Source organism: Falco rusticolus, chromosome 13, assembly GCF_015220075.1.
Source record: "Falco rusticolus isolate bFalRus1 chromosome 13, bFalRus1.pri, whole genome shotgun sequence".
NCBI lineage: Eukaryota > Metazoa > Chordata > Aves > Falconiformes > Falconidae > Falco > Falco rusticolus.
Genome location: NC_051199.1, coordinates 7,784,955 through 7,802,312, shown reverse-complemented (window position 1 = coordinate 7,802,312; position 17,358 = coordinate 7,784,955). Strand labels below are relative to the sequence as shown.

The 17,358-nt window shown below is 39.8% G+C and overlaps 1 protein-coding gene across 11 annotated transcripts in view; it reads left to right on the top strand.

Moving 5' to 3' along the window:
* The first annotated feature begins 364 nt into the window (after positions 1 to 364).
* The window catches only part of NMNAT3 (nicotinamide nucleotide adenylyltransferase 3), a 33,030-nt gene continuing 16,036 nt past the window's right edge, over positions 365 to 17,358 (top strand). The window contains exons 1-5 of one of the 11 annotated variants that reach the window (XM_037407240.1): positions 461 to 663; positions 2,764 to 2,820; positions 10,072 to 10,138; positions 12,022 to 12,193; positions 12,697 to 12,833. In XM_037407240.1, the coding sequence (XP_037263137.1) occupies positions 12,725 to 12,833 (109 nt within the window). In that variant the 5' untranslated portion in view covers positions 461 to 663; positions 2,764 to 2,820; positions 10,072 to 10,138; positions 12,022 to 12,193; positions 12,697 to 12,724. The other 10 variants (XM_037407242.1, XM_037407239.1, XM_037407247.1 and 7 more) reach the window with 10 other exon arrangements.

The window sequence follows — 17,358 nt, the reverse complement described above, 5'->3', positions numbered from 1 at the left end:
CCCTATTTATTTTTTACCACAGTGTCAGACAAGAGGAATTGTTGTGCTTCCCTGTAACATTACAAAAAATAGGAAGTTTTGGGTAGATTCTAAAACTAACTGGTGACATTCTGTCATCTCAAGAAACTAGATTTTACATGCCTAAGAATTAAAAAGAACAAGCAAATGACTTAAAACTCTCCAGACTTCAGGTTTTTGCTTAGAATCTATTTAACACACATTTTATGACATTTGTTTCTTTTGCAAAATATTAAATAGCTGATGGAGCAGAAGGGGACTCTTATCCATCAGAGAAACTGAGCTTCGTTATTGCAAGCCTCTGAGAAAGCCACAAGAACGTGCAAACTCTTTTCGGCTGCAAATCGATCTCACAACCCTGGGGCCGCAGAACCCATCCTTAAAAACCGAAATAACAGCAGGATGCCAAAAGTTTAGAACGTCACATTCAGGTGAATACAGGAGTTAATGCGTTGCCTTCCCCGCTCCCTACCAAGGGGAGGCCGCCCTGCAGGGCCGGCTCAAGGGCAAGCGGCGATGCCCCAGCCGCAGGGCTGGCAGGGGCCAAGGCAGCGCGGCGCCAGCCCGGGGCGAGCGGCACCGCAGGGCCGAGGAGGGGCCAGCCCCGCTTGTCCTGCACGGCGCGACACCGGCCCGGCAGCCGCGGTAAGGACGGCGGGCAGGATGCGGCGGGCCGAGGGCAGGCGGCGGCGGGAAGGAGCCGGGGTGGTGGCGGCGGGGCCGCGGCCCTCCCGTGGTGTCGCGGCGCGGAGCTGTCCCCGCGGGGCCGCGCTCCCTGCGGCGAGGCCGGGTGCGGCCCTTCGGCAGCCGCCTTGCCGCTTCTTCGCCCCCCCCCCCCCCGGCAGCTGGGCCCGGGGGGAGCCCGTAGCGCGGCGGGATGGCGGCGGCGGCGCTGGGCCCGGCGCTCCGCTCCTCTCGGGCCGGCGCCGGGGCCTGGCGGCTGTGGCCGCCCCGCGGACCGGGCGAGGGAGACGAGCCGCAAACGTGGTGCGCGGCCGGGCGCCGGCTGGAGGAGCGGGCGCACGGGCACCGGGGGCCGGGGCGGCGGGGAGCGGGCCGGGGCGCCGTGCCCCTGTGTCCCCCGGGCACCCTGCGGGCTGCCGTGCGCCCCGCGTCAGCTGCGCAATAAACACAGAGCCAGGGCCATATTTACAGTAGCAGGTTAAACCTTTTTATTTTTTGCCTTTTTTTTTTTTTCTTTTTCCCCCCAGAACACCCACTCAGGTGCCAGTGAGAGTTACAGAAGGCAAGAGGATTTTTGGTTATTTTTCTTTTTTAATCTATCTGCCTTTCGCTGTGTAACTTACTCATATTTCTCTTCCACGTTAAGAGGTTGTTTCCCCCCTTGTGCAACAGCTGTTGTTTAGTTTTATAAATTCTCCCTGATGTTTGTTTTCTTTACGCTTTGCAGCAATACAGCATGTGTGAGTAGTGCATTTTTCAGGCGTTAATTTTTACTAAAGTCTAGTTACATTATGTGATTCTAGCAGTAAATTAGCTTCCTGCCTTTACCTTCAGAAATGCAAATTTTAGAATTTAGCATAGCTATGATAAGCTAATTAGCGTTCAGGTGATCTGAAAGACCTTTGAGAAGCCCAGAGATGTCGGGGAGGAGGGAGGGGGGCACTGAGGACACAATAGATGGCAGTCCTGTCAAAGGGGAATTTGAGCTATTTGAGGTTCTGCCTTTTAAAATCATTTAATGAGACAAACCAGATTTCATAGCAGTGATGATTTCTAAGGTCATAAAATGTTTAAGTGGCGTAGCAGGTGAAGCTGGCTGGGTGATGTTGTTGGCCCCCAGCTTGCTGGCCTGTCTGTGGCCAGGAGGGCTGCCGGAATTTCAAAAGCCAACTTCACAGCTGTGGTTTTCCCCCCATACTGTTTGTTTAGTGCAGTGCTCCACTCAAAAAAATGCTGTAGAAGCCTCTTTACTCACCAAGCATTGTGTATTTTTCTCAACAATAACAAGAAGAAACCAAGAAATTAGCTATTGTAGGCTTACAAAGTTAACAGAGATCTTCAAACACATCAGAAATGCTGTACTGTGTCAGACTCAGCCTAGCATCCCAGGAAATGGAGAGAGGAGATCCAGTTTAGGGAAACTGACCTGGCCACATGCTGCCCCTTGTACTCCTGCCACCAGCCACAGCAGCCTAGGGACACCACACATGCACCTGGCCTCCCAGTGCACACTTCAGCCTGTTGTAAAAGTTGTGTTCACTGGCTAGCCCCTACATCTAGTATTGCAGGGAGAAGGTTTGCACTCTGTTTATCTAGTGTCTTCATCATTCTGTAAAACTCAGCTGTAGCTTCCCCAAGCTTCTCTTCTCCAAACCAAACAGTCCCAGACGTTTTTTTGCCTCTGGGATAGTGGTAGCTCCATTCATTTGACCATTTTAACTACCCTTCCTGAGCTGAGACCAGAACCGGTCACGGTAGTCAGAACGGGGGCCTGTCCAGGTTTTCTGTAGTGCTAAAACCAATACCCTGTGTAATGGTCTCAGTACTTCCCTCATGATGCCCAGCATTTTGTTGGCTTTTTGATTGTCCCCCCAAAACAGGGGAGGCACTGTCACAGTGTTGAAGATGGTAAAATTGTATGGTTATTAATATTTATTTAAATTATTATAAGAACTTACAAACATTTAGGGTGATAGTTGCAGTGTGATTGTTGTTGTAATGAGGTACATAATTTCATAGTAGTTGTTTCAGAATCTTATTTCTTTTTCTTTGGATAGCCAGAAATCCCTGTACAGGTGAGATTCTTAAAGAGCAAGCAAAACAGTTCGGATCACACAGGTTTGTATCATTTCCTTGAATTCTTTGGTTGTACAAGATGAAGCAAGTAGAATTCTAAATTGATCATTTAATTAAAATATAACTATATCAAGCAATGTGAACTCTTGAGCCTAGGAGCCATTTACTTAAACTGCCTCATTGCTATGCAAAATCCTCAGTGTTAGTAGGCAAATTCACATATTAGTGTAAGCATTATGTGCATTCCTTTCACTTTGATGGCTTAAAAATTTAATTGCAAATAGCCTTCTCACTGTTAAGTGTGCTACACTGAGGATACCTGGATGCTACTGAATTGGTGCAGGAGGGCATGTTGTTTCAAACAGCAGCTTTATATAGTCATTGCTAACCTTAGCTGTTCGTTCAGTTGAGTTTGTTGACTCTGGCAGTAACTAATAGATCAAGTTCCAAAGGAAAATGAGAAGCCCTATCCTGCATTTAGCAAACTGAGCAATGCTATATATTGCAGAATTCCTTCTTGCTTCCTGGAGGTGGTCAGGTAAACCTTGAAGCATAGAAAGATAGCTGCCTTAGTCAAGTTTTTAGTTTTAATTCTTTACTTTGATGGAAGACCTCTTCCATATAACTGTAGAGCCAGTGAGATGTTGTTTTCTAACTACATAAACAGTGTCAGGAGTTATTTATATATATACTATTATTTTGCATCTGAATGCTCTGCAGGAGTACTTTTAGGGGGTTTGTTAGTTTGCTACCTTTTAAAACCAGCTTTATAAGAACAGATTTTAGTGATTGAAGATGGTTTCTTTACCACTTAGATATCTCCTATTTGTGTGCAAGCTGTATTTCTATTACAAGGTTTGCCTTAGGTTCTGCTAAATGTATTTGGCTAATTATAAGAAAATTGCAGAAGACGTTGATAGAGGAAAAATCACTCTGAATGGCTTCTCAAAAGGAACTCTTGAAGTTTTAGTACGGAGTTTGTTTGGACAGACAAGTTGGTACTTTTACTAAATCAGCAGTTTGTTTGCTTAAAAATAGCCACCCTGGGTTGCAGTTCTGCATGTATCCTTTTTTCCTAGAAATCAGTATATTGTTCTTGTGGATGACTGAGTCATACATGCCAACAGAAGGATGACTATTGGTTACTTAGAATCGTTTATGCAACTGTAGAAGAAAAAGCTTATTCATTAGTGTGATAAGGGCACAAAGAATAGGAAAGGAGCTGAGTGTTTGGTGTTGAGAAATCACTAGGGATTATTGAATAAGCAATTCTAAAGATCATACTGCAGCGAATACAAGAAGATGCCAGGAGCTGATTGTATTCTTTTGACCTTGTTGAAATGCTACACAAAGGTGCGAGACTGCTGTTGTGTAATGCAGGCTGAGATCCTGCATTACCCGGCAAACACTGAACGTTTGTCGTTTGCCAAGCTGGTCTTTTTTAACCTATTTTCTGCATAGTTCTGGGTTAGTGTAGTATCATTTGCTTTGTAACCAGACGAAACTGCTACAGAGCTCTGTGTCTAAGCATTGCTGAATGTTTTATAGGCAGTTAGAATGAAATGCCTTTTTTAGAAAATGGATGTTATTCCATGTTTTTCCCAGACAACACAGAGAAAGAATGTGAGAGTGTTATGCTGCGGCTTGTCTTTAAATTTTTACTGTTCAAGGACAACAGCTAAATCTGAATGTATATATGCATGGCAACAATATGGAAGTTCACTGTTGAGTTGCATAAATAGTGGTTTTTGAACTCCGTGTGGCTGAGTTGCTGAATTCCATGTTGCTGATCAGGCAACAGGCACCCTGTACACAGGATTATTTTGCAGGACAAAGGTCCAGAATAAGAATATTAAGGAAAATACATTCTACAGAATACTGTCATGCAAGTATCTATGGGCATCTTACTGGCTTGACTCTGGGCACCAGGCACTTTTGTGTCCCACTATGTGATTCTAGTTATAAACCTGCAACTCACAGACTTAAAAAATTGTGTTGTAGTTGGCTTGAATTCACCTGCACTATTTTGTGTGTGAATTGAGAATAATTCCTTAGCACAATGTTAAAAAAAAAATAATCATATTCTGCTTAAATTTTTTGCACTTGAAAATTATTTAAGGAAATACTGTGTTCATTATTAACTTGAAATTCGGTTTTAGCATGTGTTTCAGACTGTATGAGTCCTGTGGTCATTTTATTATTTATATGTTTCATACTTTGGCCCTGTGCACTTTTTATAGTCAACTTTCTTGTTTAGTGCCTTTCAATCAGTTTCTTTTTGGCAATGGAGCAGAAACGATTTGGAATGGAAATTAAAACCAGAGAACTAGTTTTTATTTGGAAGAAAAAAATCATTAAAAGTACAAAACAAGTGGAAGTCATAGTTAAGTTGATTTCGGAAATGTAACTGATGAAGAGGTCTTGTTGGCCTTCTGTGAGAGGGGATTTCCCCACTGATACAGCCTGAAATAAAGAAATTGCAAGAGTGAAGTATTGTCTCTGGAGAAGAAGAGATAATTCTGCTGAGGCTGCTTTCTCTGTTAGCCGCCAAGGCACTTGGAATTTGGGCCAGAGACATGTTGCAGTTTTCTGTGAGGTAACTTGTCCATGGGTAGCTTTTTGGTCACTACCATTTACTGGGAAAATTGCTGCCTAGACAAAGCTGAATTAGAAATGTCAAGTACCACCAAATTAAGCCAATCTTAAGCAAAAGAAGCCTATGTGTTACTAAAGACAATATTTGTTGTGCTTTGGGCCATTTTCACAGGCAGACATGAAAAAGCCTGGATGGTTTTATGAGGTTGTATAAGCTGCTGCTCTAGTGGAGACTGCAACGAGCTTGGAGGTGATTAGATTTGGGAGTTTATTTGAAGCTGATTTAGAAACTGCAACGGGACTTGCATTTTCTGACTAGAAGTCTGGTGTGGGGTTTGGAAGGGGCAACTTAATACTTCTGATGTGCTGAATCTGATAGAAAGTCATATATACTATCATACATTTTGTTAATGACTTTCCAATAAAAGAAATGAGGTACACCTGACTCACTGGAATTTAACAATAATATGATCCATCATGTGGCCCTGAAAAAGCTATTTTAGAGGATTAGAGTGTCATATTAGGCTATGTGTAGTATTTATGTGCACCTTGTAAAATTCTTCTTGGCTGGGGCGAGTAACTTTTTGATGAGCAAATAAAATATCACCCTAGATTATATATTTTTCATTTTTTCTCTCACCCAGATATTTATGTTATGTTCATTATTAAAGTGGAAGGTGGGGATATGCAGGTGAATATTTGTCACTGTTGTGGTGGATTAATTTCAGTGACAGCACATGCTGGGAGCTTACTGACTGGAGTAACTTTTGTTATGGCAGTGGCTCTCCTTAGTGACAGCATGAGAAAATCTGATACCTGGTAATATTTTTAAGGGATATTTGTGTACTGTGGTTTGCTATGATTTGGGTCAGCTACTAAAATGTATTTTATATTCTGACTTTGAAAATGTGTCTTGCAACCGTAACAACCTTAATGTCACCTGGTGTAACTCAGCTGGGCTCGGTGCAGCTACATGAATTTATACAAGGTAATGATGTGGGCCAGTAAAAGAATGAATGTGGGCAGCTTTGAACTTGTTCAAATCTAAATTTCATCTAAATTAGTCTAGATTCACCCTCACGGAAGAAGATAACACTTTCATCCTGTGCTAGGATTCAATTTATTTCTGCTCTTTGCAGAAATTTTAGCTCAAGAGTGGGTCTGGCTCAGAGCATGCACATATCGGTGTCTTGTCCTCCAGTTTACTAATTTAACAGCTCATGAATCAGACTGCACTGCTCAGCACACCATTGTGCTTCTGATAATTAATCAGATATGGCTCTAATTACTGACTTTCAGCAGTACTTAACTGTGGTCATCTGTAATGTCATCTATTATTGACATATTGTAGGAATATAGACAACAGAAAAAGAACTTGCAGGAATTTTCTAATGAAAATTAAAATGAATGTTCCATCATAAAGCCTTTTTTACATAGCTTGAGCATGGCCTCCTCATTTGAAGGTGTCTGCCCTTGTCTGTAGACAGGTGATGTACCATACTGTTGAAACCTGTTCTAAACTGCAGACACTCATGTAACTGGCGTTTATTAGAAGACCCCAGCCTGGCCAAGGCTGTGGGTGCATGTGCCCAGAGCAGAGCACACTGACGCAGAAGCGCTCACCAGAAGGAGCCATATGCAGTTATTGCATGAAATGGGATCATACTGGAACTTGTCTCCTTCAAACCTTATTTTCTTGTGTCTTTTTCATCATTAAAAACACCACCTATAATATTCCAAAGCAGCAAACCTTCACAGTCTCTGGTCAGAGCTGTGCTTTCTCTTGCTTCCATTATCTATGACTTTTGAAGACAGATGGGAAAGATGACAAAAGATGTTATCTTTTACTGATTGGAAGTACAACAAATGGCAGTGTCTGTCATGTCTGGAGGGAAGTTGCACAAACAGGACATGTATTTACAGAGTTTACTGACTTTTCTTCATGCGAAATCAAGCATGGTTGTTTCCTTATAAAACCAGAATTACGCTTAAAAAATTAAGTCAGTTATTGTACTCTTAATCATACAAATCTTACTAATACTGCTTGATAATAGTGATGTTTACTGACATATTCCTAAGGTTTCTGTCAAATGCTGGTAAACTAGTTGAAAGTAGAAGGTGCAGTCTTGCTGTACAAATATTATAGGTAATTATTAAAAATATTAATCACATCTGTCAAAAAATGCTTTTATAGCTCAATCTGGCATCTGTGTCTCTTGCTTTAACAAACTTTTTTCACAAACACACCGCAAGTATTTTCTTTAGAATTCTGAAATACAGGGTTTTTTTCTAGTGGGATTTCAGGTGCTTTGAATTTATTTGATCTTTTGAGGTACACACAAAGACACCATACTGAGGCAGCAAAGACTCGAATAGTGGAACAGACTTTGCTAAAATCTTGACATTTTTAAGCAAGGCAGTAGCAAATCACTTCAATCTTATGAAGGTAGTTTAGAGGTACAGTAGTTATGGGAGTGGTGGGACAGCCTTAGTACAAATGTAACTTTTCCATGATTTTCTCACCCTTCTCTGAAGAAACTGAGGACTTGAAACTGGTTTGCCAGGTAGTGAATACCTATCAATGTAAAATGTTACCATACAATTTACTGTTTCTGCCGCTTGAATGAGAGTTTGGCAGTTGCAGTAAATGAAGAAATGTGGGGGTTTGTCTGTTTCAGTGCCAATGTCTAAAAATTGTTGATTAGTACTAATGAGAGACTGTAAAAGAGAAAGGTTGGGTTTTTCCTATAACAAATTTGATTTGTTAATACCACCACCTTACAAACTCAATAAGGGAGTGCAGAGAAAATTATGTGAAACAAGTGCCTGTTCTCGGAAGTTTTGGTTGCATTCCTTCTCTGGAGCCTTAATCAGTGTCTAAATGCACCGGGGAAGGTACACAGTGCTGTTGGGTAGGACATAAAAGATCCTAAAATTGCATGTGCATAACAATGCATTATTCCTTGTAATGCATACAGTATTTTTATTAAAATAGAGGTGATACCAGTGTTGGAATTTCTTCCAAATAAATGCTGCCTGTATTCTGTTCCTTTCAGTTCCTGAGTAGGTGGAATATTTTGATGCAAGAATAATTTTAAGTACAAAAGGGATTCCTTTATAGAACTAATCACCCTCAGAGGATTTTTGAGATGATCATTTAATGATTATGGAGCACTTGCTTGTATGTAACTTACACGTAAAAGCAGTAGTTTGTCACAGATGTAATAGGGAGAAGAAGAGAGTATCTACACGATGAAGGTATCTACAGGTGCAGTCACTTCAGTTAAGGTATGTGTGAAGCTAAGTTCAGCTTCTGAAGTAGTTGAGGATTAGTTCTGATTTCACAGTTATGGGAGCGGAAGCACCGAGGTAAGGACCTGAATTCTGTAAGTCCTGAAAAACTGCCATCGCAGCACTCCTGAAAGTTGGGTACCAAGGAAATCCCAGAGAGGGAGTCTGCTTCTTGGTTGCAGCCCTTTTTTAGGTATCATGCTGTGTCCATTCTTCCCCTCCCAATCTATGTGTGGTGTGCATTTTTAATTATTCTTTCCTGTTGGAGATCAAGATACATGTTTGACTTACTTGGAATTTCTTTTTACAGCCTTGCAACAAGACTGCATTAACAGTTGAATTATCCATGTGCACCTTCTTCAAAAGTACTTCGTATTTTAGCTAGACTTGGGAACAGCAATAGGAGGAAACAATTCTGTGTTTTATGGGGCGCCGTTAATGGAATATGCATTGTGTAGGAACAATTGCTAGGGAGCAAATTAATCACAGATTATTTATTTAACAAAGTACATTATTGATGTTACACTTGGTTGACTTTTTGCAAACATACAGCACCTAGTAGGTGCAAATTGGTATTAGCATATTTAAATTGATGCAAAAACTACTGCTTGCTTGGTCTGTAGACCATTTGGCAAGAGAGATGACTTACTGCAGTATTCAGGACTGGCTTAATGGCTTATTTTTATGGAACAGATGAAACAGAAATGTATTGCCCTGGCACAATGTGCACACTCAGTAAGTGCCTGATAACAGCACACTCACCTACTTGTTTGTAGTTTATATTCAGTTGGTAAAACTAGTTAGGTAGCCTGCTTCCTGTGTGTAGGTAAAATGCATACAACTTTGGACTGAATGTAGAAGTCTGTAATTGTAGGAACACTGGGATGCTGCAGCACTTTAAAAGAAGTGTGACTGCCACTGCCTCACATAAGATGAACAGGTCAAGAGGCTATCTCCTCTGTTTAAAGATCTGTGTTTAATGTTTTCTATTCTGTTTGATTTCTCAAGAGATCTTAGCTGAAAAATCAGTTAACTTTCCTTTTTTCTGTTATTTTAGGTGGTGTTATAATGATTTTAAACCTTCAGTTAATTGATACCAGCTGAGATAGTGGCTGAATCAGAAAGTTTTGTTTGAAATCTTAAAAGTTGTACTATACCTGTTGAATAAGTTTAGGATACACTATTTTGAGGATAGAAAGGATAAAAATGCTGCTGTCTTGATTTTTATTTACATACATAGATATTTTATATATAAGGTGTTTGGGAGTGAGTTTTCACCATGTATATATTTGAATAAAAATATTCAAAAAATATTTTGAAATGCTTCTACTACATGTTTACTTTTAGTACATTCTTGGTTTCCATTTTTTTTCTTTCTGTTTGTTGCTGTTGTTGTTTGCATTGAAGTTTTTCCCTAGAGACTGCGAGGTATAAATGAGTAAGAGCTGCAGTCAAACCATCCAGCACGCTTCAGGTGAGAAATAGAGAAGTCTATAGAATTAAAAGCTTCTTTAAAAAAAACAAAAACAAAACCAAAAAAAAACCCCATGCAGTTTATAACTTTCAAGATGTCAATGGAAAGATCAGCAAAGGAAATGTAAACCGCATTTCATCAGTATAGAAGAGACCGTATCAGAGCCGTCAGCTAGCAGATGTAAGAGCTAGAGCTGCTATTGATACATGGAATAGGGAAGAATGGGGGTGTGATTTTCCACCTGAACATGTATTTGTGTGAGTGAGGTGCTGACTGATCCTGCTTGGCTGTTGGGTAAAGTTATTTGACTGTGTCATTGGTTTTAGGTTGTAATATAAGATTGTGTAAGCCTGTTTGCAGGGGGAAGAATGGGGGTGTGATTTTCCACCTGAACATGTATTTGTGTGAGTGAGGTGCTGACTGATCCTGCTTGGCTGTTGGGTAAAGTTATTTGACTGTGTCATTGGTTTTAGGTTGTAATATAAGATTGTGTAAGCCTGTTTGCAGGGCTGGATGCTGGTAACATCGTTGTAGTTATGCTGTAAACAGTTTCTGCTTCTAGAAAATTTGTAGTCTAGAATTAATTGATTTATCATTGAGAGTGCAGCATTGTCTAATCTGTGGCAACAGAATTTATCTAGCAAAAAGTTTGGACTATAGCAGAACACTTAGATATTCTTGATGACTTTTCACTTAATCACAGATACTAATGTTTTGCTGCCTGTTTCAAGACGAAAAGACCTTTCCCCATACAATGATGATACATTTACAGAATTGCTGACATTGAACAAAAGAACACGGAGTTTGATCTTTCTGAGTGAAGCACCTATAAAGTTTGCATACAGTTTTCATGTATGAGTTTGTTAGGTTCTACACAGGGATAGTATATCAGAGGAGAGAGAGGGTGCTGTGAAATGTGCTTCCTACAGCTGCGACAATTGTAGGCCGTAAGATTGTTGCTAACCTTTAATGGCTCTACAGCCTGCGAGTCTTTTCTCCCCCAGTATATCTCCCTTAGTATGATGGGAGATTCGAGAAATCAGTAAAATGAAAACATCTAAAAGAATTTTAGTATATATGTTCAGTACTAGATAGTCAAGCTACAGTAAGAACTTCGCAAACTCCCAACATGTCACAAGTGAAAATATTAAAACTTATTGCTAGGTGCATTGAATGCTGTTAAATGGTACAGTCCTACTCCTCAGAGTTTTAAATCCTCTGTAAATGAACTGATAGAATTGGCAGCTATAAAACACCAACTTGATATTGATTTAACCATTCTTGTTAATTTTTTTCTAAGTAAGAAAAGGGAACAAAGAATAAGGGAATATAAGGACTGGGAACAGTGCGGGTAGGCTCTGAGCTACAGTGCTTTGGTACACTGCAGATGGACAGCAGGATCTGGCTAAACAGAGCACAGAATCCATACCGGCTCCAGTCTGTTAACCCAGGACTGACTTCTGAAGTTTGGGATTCAATTGTCTTCTGCAGAAAGACTTAGACTTGATGGAGAGGGCTGGAGGCCAGGAGAAGGGACAAGAATGGTGCATGTATGATATATGGGTGTGAGCATTGTAGAGATTTCAGATCCTAGGAAAAGAGACCCCCATTTCACAGGTATATACATGGGACACAACTGTTTTTAATCATGCCAGATATATTCTGGATTCAGGGGTAAAAAGAGCTATGCAAATAAGTAGCTCCAAGCACAGTGACTAACTTAAACTGATTTCCTCTGCGTTTTATTGAGATGACTGACATTCTAACTAAATTATATAAGGGTTGTTTGTAAATGCACCTGCAATACTCCTAACAGCATTGTTCTCCCCCCATTCACCCTGTTCATTGCTTTTTAATGTCCCTGGTGTTTTTTTCTGTAACAGCTATAGTTTCTCCTCCCTGCTGTTCCCTGTTGTTGATCCACCATCATTTGTTGTGCTATCCAGCAAAGAAACTACGCAGGACATTGCTGATAACCTGGCTAGAAGTATTTGCCACCTGGCTGGCTGGCTGGCCACCAGCTGCTGCTTGCCCACCTCTAAGGAAGCCAAACGTGTAGGTTTGGGTGTTGCATGTGGGGTTTGTCATCTGTTGTAAAGGTACATTGTAAGAACTTATTTGAAAAAAACAAACAATAATCTGCTTTTGTAGCAGGCATACAGGCTCTGAAGTTATTAATAGGGGGTTGACAGAAAGACAGAACAAACCCTTGTTTTCTGACAAAAGCAGGTTAAAAATAAAAAACATGTATAAAACCTGACAGTTTTTAATAATAATCATAATACGAATTTCTAGAAATACTTTCTAGCCATCCCTGTACGTCCTGCACGTGGGGAAACAGAAGTGCTTGATGCTTTCCAAATACCAAAGAACATGTGTTTGTGAGGTAGTACCTCCTGCGTGCTGTGATGGTACAGGGGACTGATCTTCTGATACTTCTATTAGTGTTCCAGGAATGCACAGTTCTGAAAACAGTGCTCCTTTTACTTTGAGGAACAATGGACAGACTGCTCATTGTCAAGTTTGTTTTTTATTTTAATAATATTTTTTTTCTTTAGGATGGAGTTTTAATGTTTTGATGTCAGAATGAAGAGCAGGATACCTGTCATTCTTCTAGCTTGTGGCTCCTTTAACCCCATCACAAACATGCATATGCGTTTGTTTGAGCTGGCTAGAGATCACCTGCACCGAACAGGTCAGTAAGGTGGTGTTAGGATCACACGCATGTGGTGGTTTACTGTGAAAAGGAAGGATTTTTAACACTCGCTATAGATGTTGTCACTTTACAGCTGGCTTAATTTTAATATTCTTTATTGATCATTCAGTATGAGGCTTTCATGGCATATTCAATATAGAAAGTGTAGCATTACGTCTTCCTTTGGCTCAGTACATAAACAAGTATCATAATGACTGTTCATGAAAATAAAATGAAAGTTTCATCAGCAGTTTTAGGATCATATTCACGGAACAGGCTGACTCTTGTGAAAGAGTATGGTTAACAATTTTGAAACTGAGAAGAAACATTTATGTTCAGATTTCATGCTTTTATGATACATTGTGTTTTAATATGAGGAAGTGTTACAGTTAGCAGTTTTGACAGCAGTGTGAAACAGGAGTATAGAGGAAACGTTAATTATTCATTATCCATCTTCTCTAAGAGGTAGAAGTTATCTCCCCTAGCTAAATAATTTCCTCATAAAGGAGATGAGAAAAGTGAGATGTCAGCAGGCTGGAAAGTTTTGGCAACAAAAGAGAAAGGTGGGTAACATAAGGAACTTAAGCAAAAATCAGAATAGCTACTGAGAAGCATTGAACTCTTAAGTTTAATCAACTACTTAGTTGCAGAGGCTTTTAATTTTTTTTTCCATCTGGCAGCTAAAATATACACATATGTTTCTGGAAGAGGTTGGGAGGGAATCACAGTTTATTGGAACTATGACAATGAAGTTCCTAGGGAGGTGATTCAGTAGGAACCTGAACAGAAAATAATAGTAAAAGGAATTTTGCTGTCAAATTGTAGGGTGGCGGGGAGAGAATTTGGTAACCCACTGATACCGTAGTGCAGTAAAAGCAGCAACTACACACTCACCACATACTGTAAGACTACTTTGACTTTTCTGAGGAAGAATTACAGAACTGGCTCTGAGGGCTGCCTCTACAAGTCTCTGTTGTCCTGTAACTACAATGATTTTGTTGCTCCCACAGAACAAAAAGGGTTACAAAGGAATTTGAATTGGTTTTTCTTACTGTAATTTTATAACTGCTTCTGCTGCCCAGGTGTGCAAGGAGTAGAAAGGTAATGTGAGACCAACTTGTAATTCTGTTTAAGCCGTATGTTAAAGTCCAGTAACTTATTTCTTTACTTTGAAAGATGGATTGAACTGGGAAATGAATTATGATTCTGTCTGAATCACAATTTATTGTCTGATCTGCTCCAGGGACTATGTAAGAAGGCTCCACCCCTTACTCAGAGCAGTTTACTTGAACAAGTCTAGTGAAATTCATATTAAAAATGAAATTTTGAAAGGCTGAAATGGAAGTTGTGTGTTACATTGCACTTGTCTAACATCAGTGCTTAGTTCTGGATAGGATGTGACTTGCCTTTTGACATCTTAGTTTAATGTATGGAGTATGAGTACATCATGCATTAGAGAAGGGGATTTCTTGTGTCTGGGCTGCTTACAGTGAAATCATTGCACTTTCTGAATGCTTAACCCAGGATGTCTACAAAGCAAGAATCCTCAGTTAGCTTGTGGAAGCTTTACCCATGCCAGGTAGAGGTAGCTTTAATTGAAGTAACTGTAAATGCAGATGTATGTGTTTATATGTATGGATACAGAAACCTGGTATATGGTCTTTCTTGGTATGGTGAAAAGAGTTTCTCAAACAAAAGGGGTTGGCAACATGCTATGAAAATGATCAATTCTGGATGCCTGTTTCATGTCAGAACCATTCCCACCAAGGAAATTAATTGATCATTCTCTCATGTTCTAGTCATTTCCAGTTCTGCAGTTACCTAGGGAAGGAGGGAAGAAATCAGAGCTTACTTGCCAAGAAGAAGCACTAGTTGCAGACTGGGAGCTGATAGTGAGGCTGGAAGACAACAGTTATACATGCCTAAAGCTTGTTTGAAGTAGCGGTCTGCTACATTCACGTTAATTCCCTTCTCAGTGAGAGCAATGCACTTCTGAGATAACATACACACTGAATGCCTGAAAATCTAACTAGAATGAGTGAAGAGTTAACTAGCATGAGGGGTGATGTTTCCTAGGCTGTAAGAATTACTTACTTCTGGTGCTATTTCGGTATTTCTGCTTAATCACAAATCAGGCAGAAATGGTAAGTTGTGAAGTAGCTTGGCTGGAGTTGACTTCACAGTCAGGTTTTACTGTTATGAATGACATGACTATCCCTGATGTGCATCCTGACTGACATCTCCAGTAATTCTGTCTGCCAGCTTTTTGCACAGCACTTCAGTTTCAGATGCTGTCTAATCTTATTTTTCATACACCCTTATCTTAAATAGGGAATTATATTGAGTTTCTGATACTTTAAGCAGTTTCATTGCCACACATCAAGTAATTCATCCTTTTCCTGTTAATATCAGTCTACATGTGACTGAATAACTCTAATGATTCTCTTTATCTGGATTTTGTCTCTACTCATGTGAATTTGACTCTTTACACATCCTCATGTATAGCTAGGATTTTCTCAGATTCGATCCCTTTTTTTAAAATTGTTTCTTGAAACTTGTACTAGCTGTGGCAAATGCCTTTCCAGTCTGTTAAAACCTAATGTCAGATGCTTTTATTTCTCTTTGACTGTATTTCTCATTTGACCACAAAGGCAAAAGAAATAGTACTAGAATCAATCTATGTAAGATGTTTAAAATCTTGTTTCCCAGATATTGCCAGTAGAGGATACTTAGATCACCAAGTTTCCAGATAGGACCAAAAGGGATAGAGGACAAAGGAGGGGGTTATGAAAGATAAGCTGTTTCTGTCTGTGACAAGACGAATGCGAGGAGGAGGTGAAGGACAATGAGTAACTATCTTATGAAAACTTAGGAAAAATGTCGACACAATCAGTGGGTTGTGTCAGATGCAGCACTGGACAGAAGAGCTAAGAAGTCCAAGAAGAAATAACTAGTCACTAACCAGCCTTGGAAATTTGGAAGTTTATGTTGTTCAGGAGCTGCATCTGATTAATATAGACTGATAATTTCAATAAAGGGAAAAGAACAGATTGGAACAGCAGCAAATCAGCATAAATGCAGACTTCAGTTTGATTTCGTGAAACAATTCTGATAAGTGGAATTTGAAAGAAAAGAAAAAAAAAACACAAAGAAAACCCAGTTTAATCCTACTGTTTTGATAGTGTGTATAGTAATACAGATACATGATTGGAATAGGATCAGATCAGCAGTAGTTACTGTATATACAGTAAATTTTGACAGACATTAGCTAAAATTAAATGAACTTAAAAAATGAAAAAGAAACAAATCTTTGATTTTTTTGTTTTTTTCACTACAAGATTTACAGCAGTGCTTGCTTAAATAGAGCAGCACTTGGTTAATTGTGTTAGGCTTTACCCTTGAAAGATGCAGGAAGAGGGATGCGTGTGTGGCTTAGCATCCAGAAAGAATTAAATCTATAGAGTGCATTTTGCAAAGGTGAAAATCAAAGCAGCAAAAGCATAAATGTTAAGACATTTCAAGACATACCATATCCCTAAAGGAAACACTTCTGTTCCATAAAACTCAATTTTCTGAATACTGTTATCAATACAAATAGTTTAGGTCCTAACCATTTTCTAAATTTAAGGTCTTCTTTTCTAAGTCAAGAAGTATAGGCATCTTTCTGTTCCACAAGTTTTATTGTCTTACACTAAAACCCAGCAGAATAAAGGGTGGGTGTCCCCTGCTTGCAGTGGTATTTTCGATTATGCTTTGTGTTTGACTTTGGAATCCTAGTCATCTGTTTTGCAGCATCTCTGAAGAGAATCATTGCTTCCCAATCATGTTACATGGCAAAAGTCATCTTGGATGAGAGCATTTCAGAATAAGGTGTCCTGTGAGTAGAACTACAATACTTTATTATTCACATTGTTACTCTCAAGGTGGTGGTTTTACCCTTCCTTTCTGGAGGAAAGGCTCATTGTCAGAGCTGTCAGGATACTGCCTTTCCTTTTTTTTTTTGTCTAAAGCTGGTAGAAGTGAAGTTGTATTTTGGGGTCCTGATACAAAATGTTTATTATAGATGTGATGTGTGGAGATCATTCAGCAATTTTTGAGGACTGATTGTTGTGCAGGCTCAGCAACTCAGCTGTTGGAGGAATTCCTGAAGTCACAATGTATTTGAGTGGCTGTCTGACTACAGAGGTAAATCGCCATCTTCAGGCCCTGTAGTTCACTCAACCAGGTGGATATGATTTATGTTTGTCTGGGTTCTCATATGTCACCTGGTGGCATCTGTCACCACGATTTTTGCACACCTCATCTAGTTCAGTGTATGCATCTTTCAAGCACTCTGAAGTGGTGAACGTAAAGTCATCCATCGTATGGAGAGCTATCCTAAAAGGTTGTCCATTACTGCTCTGATGTATTTGTTGTTTATGTTGACTTTCAATCCAATGATTGCTGAATTGTTTACCCCTTTGATTTTCCTTCTGTTGAATTCCCTTCATGGAAGGTGACTGAAGATGAAGTAAAAAAGTCTTGC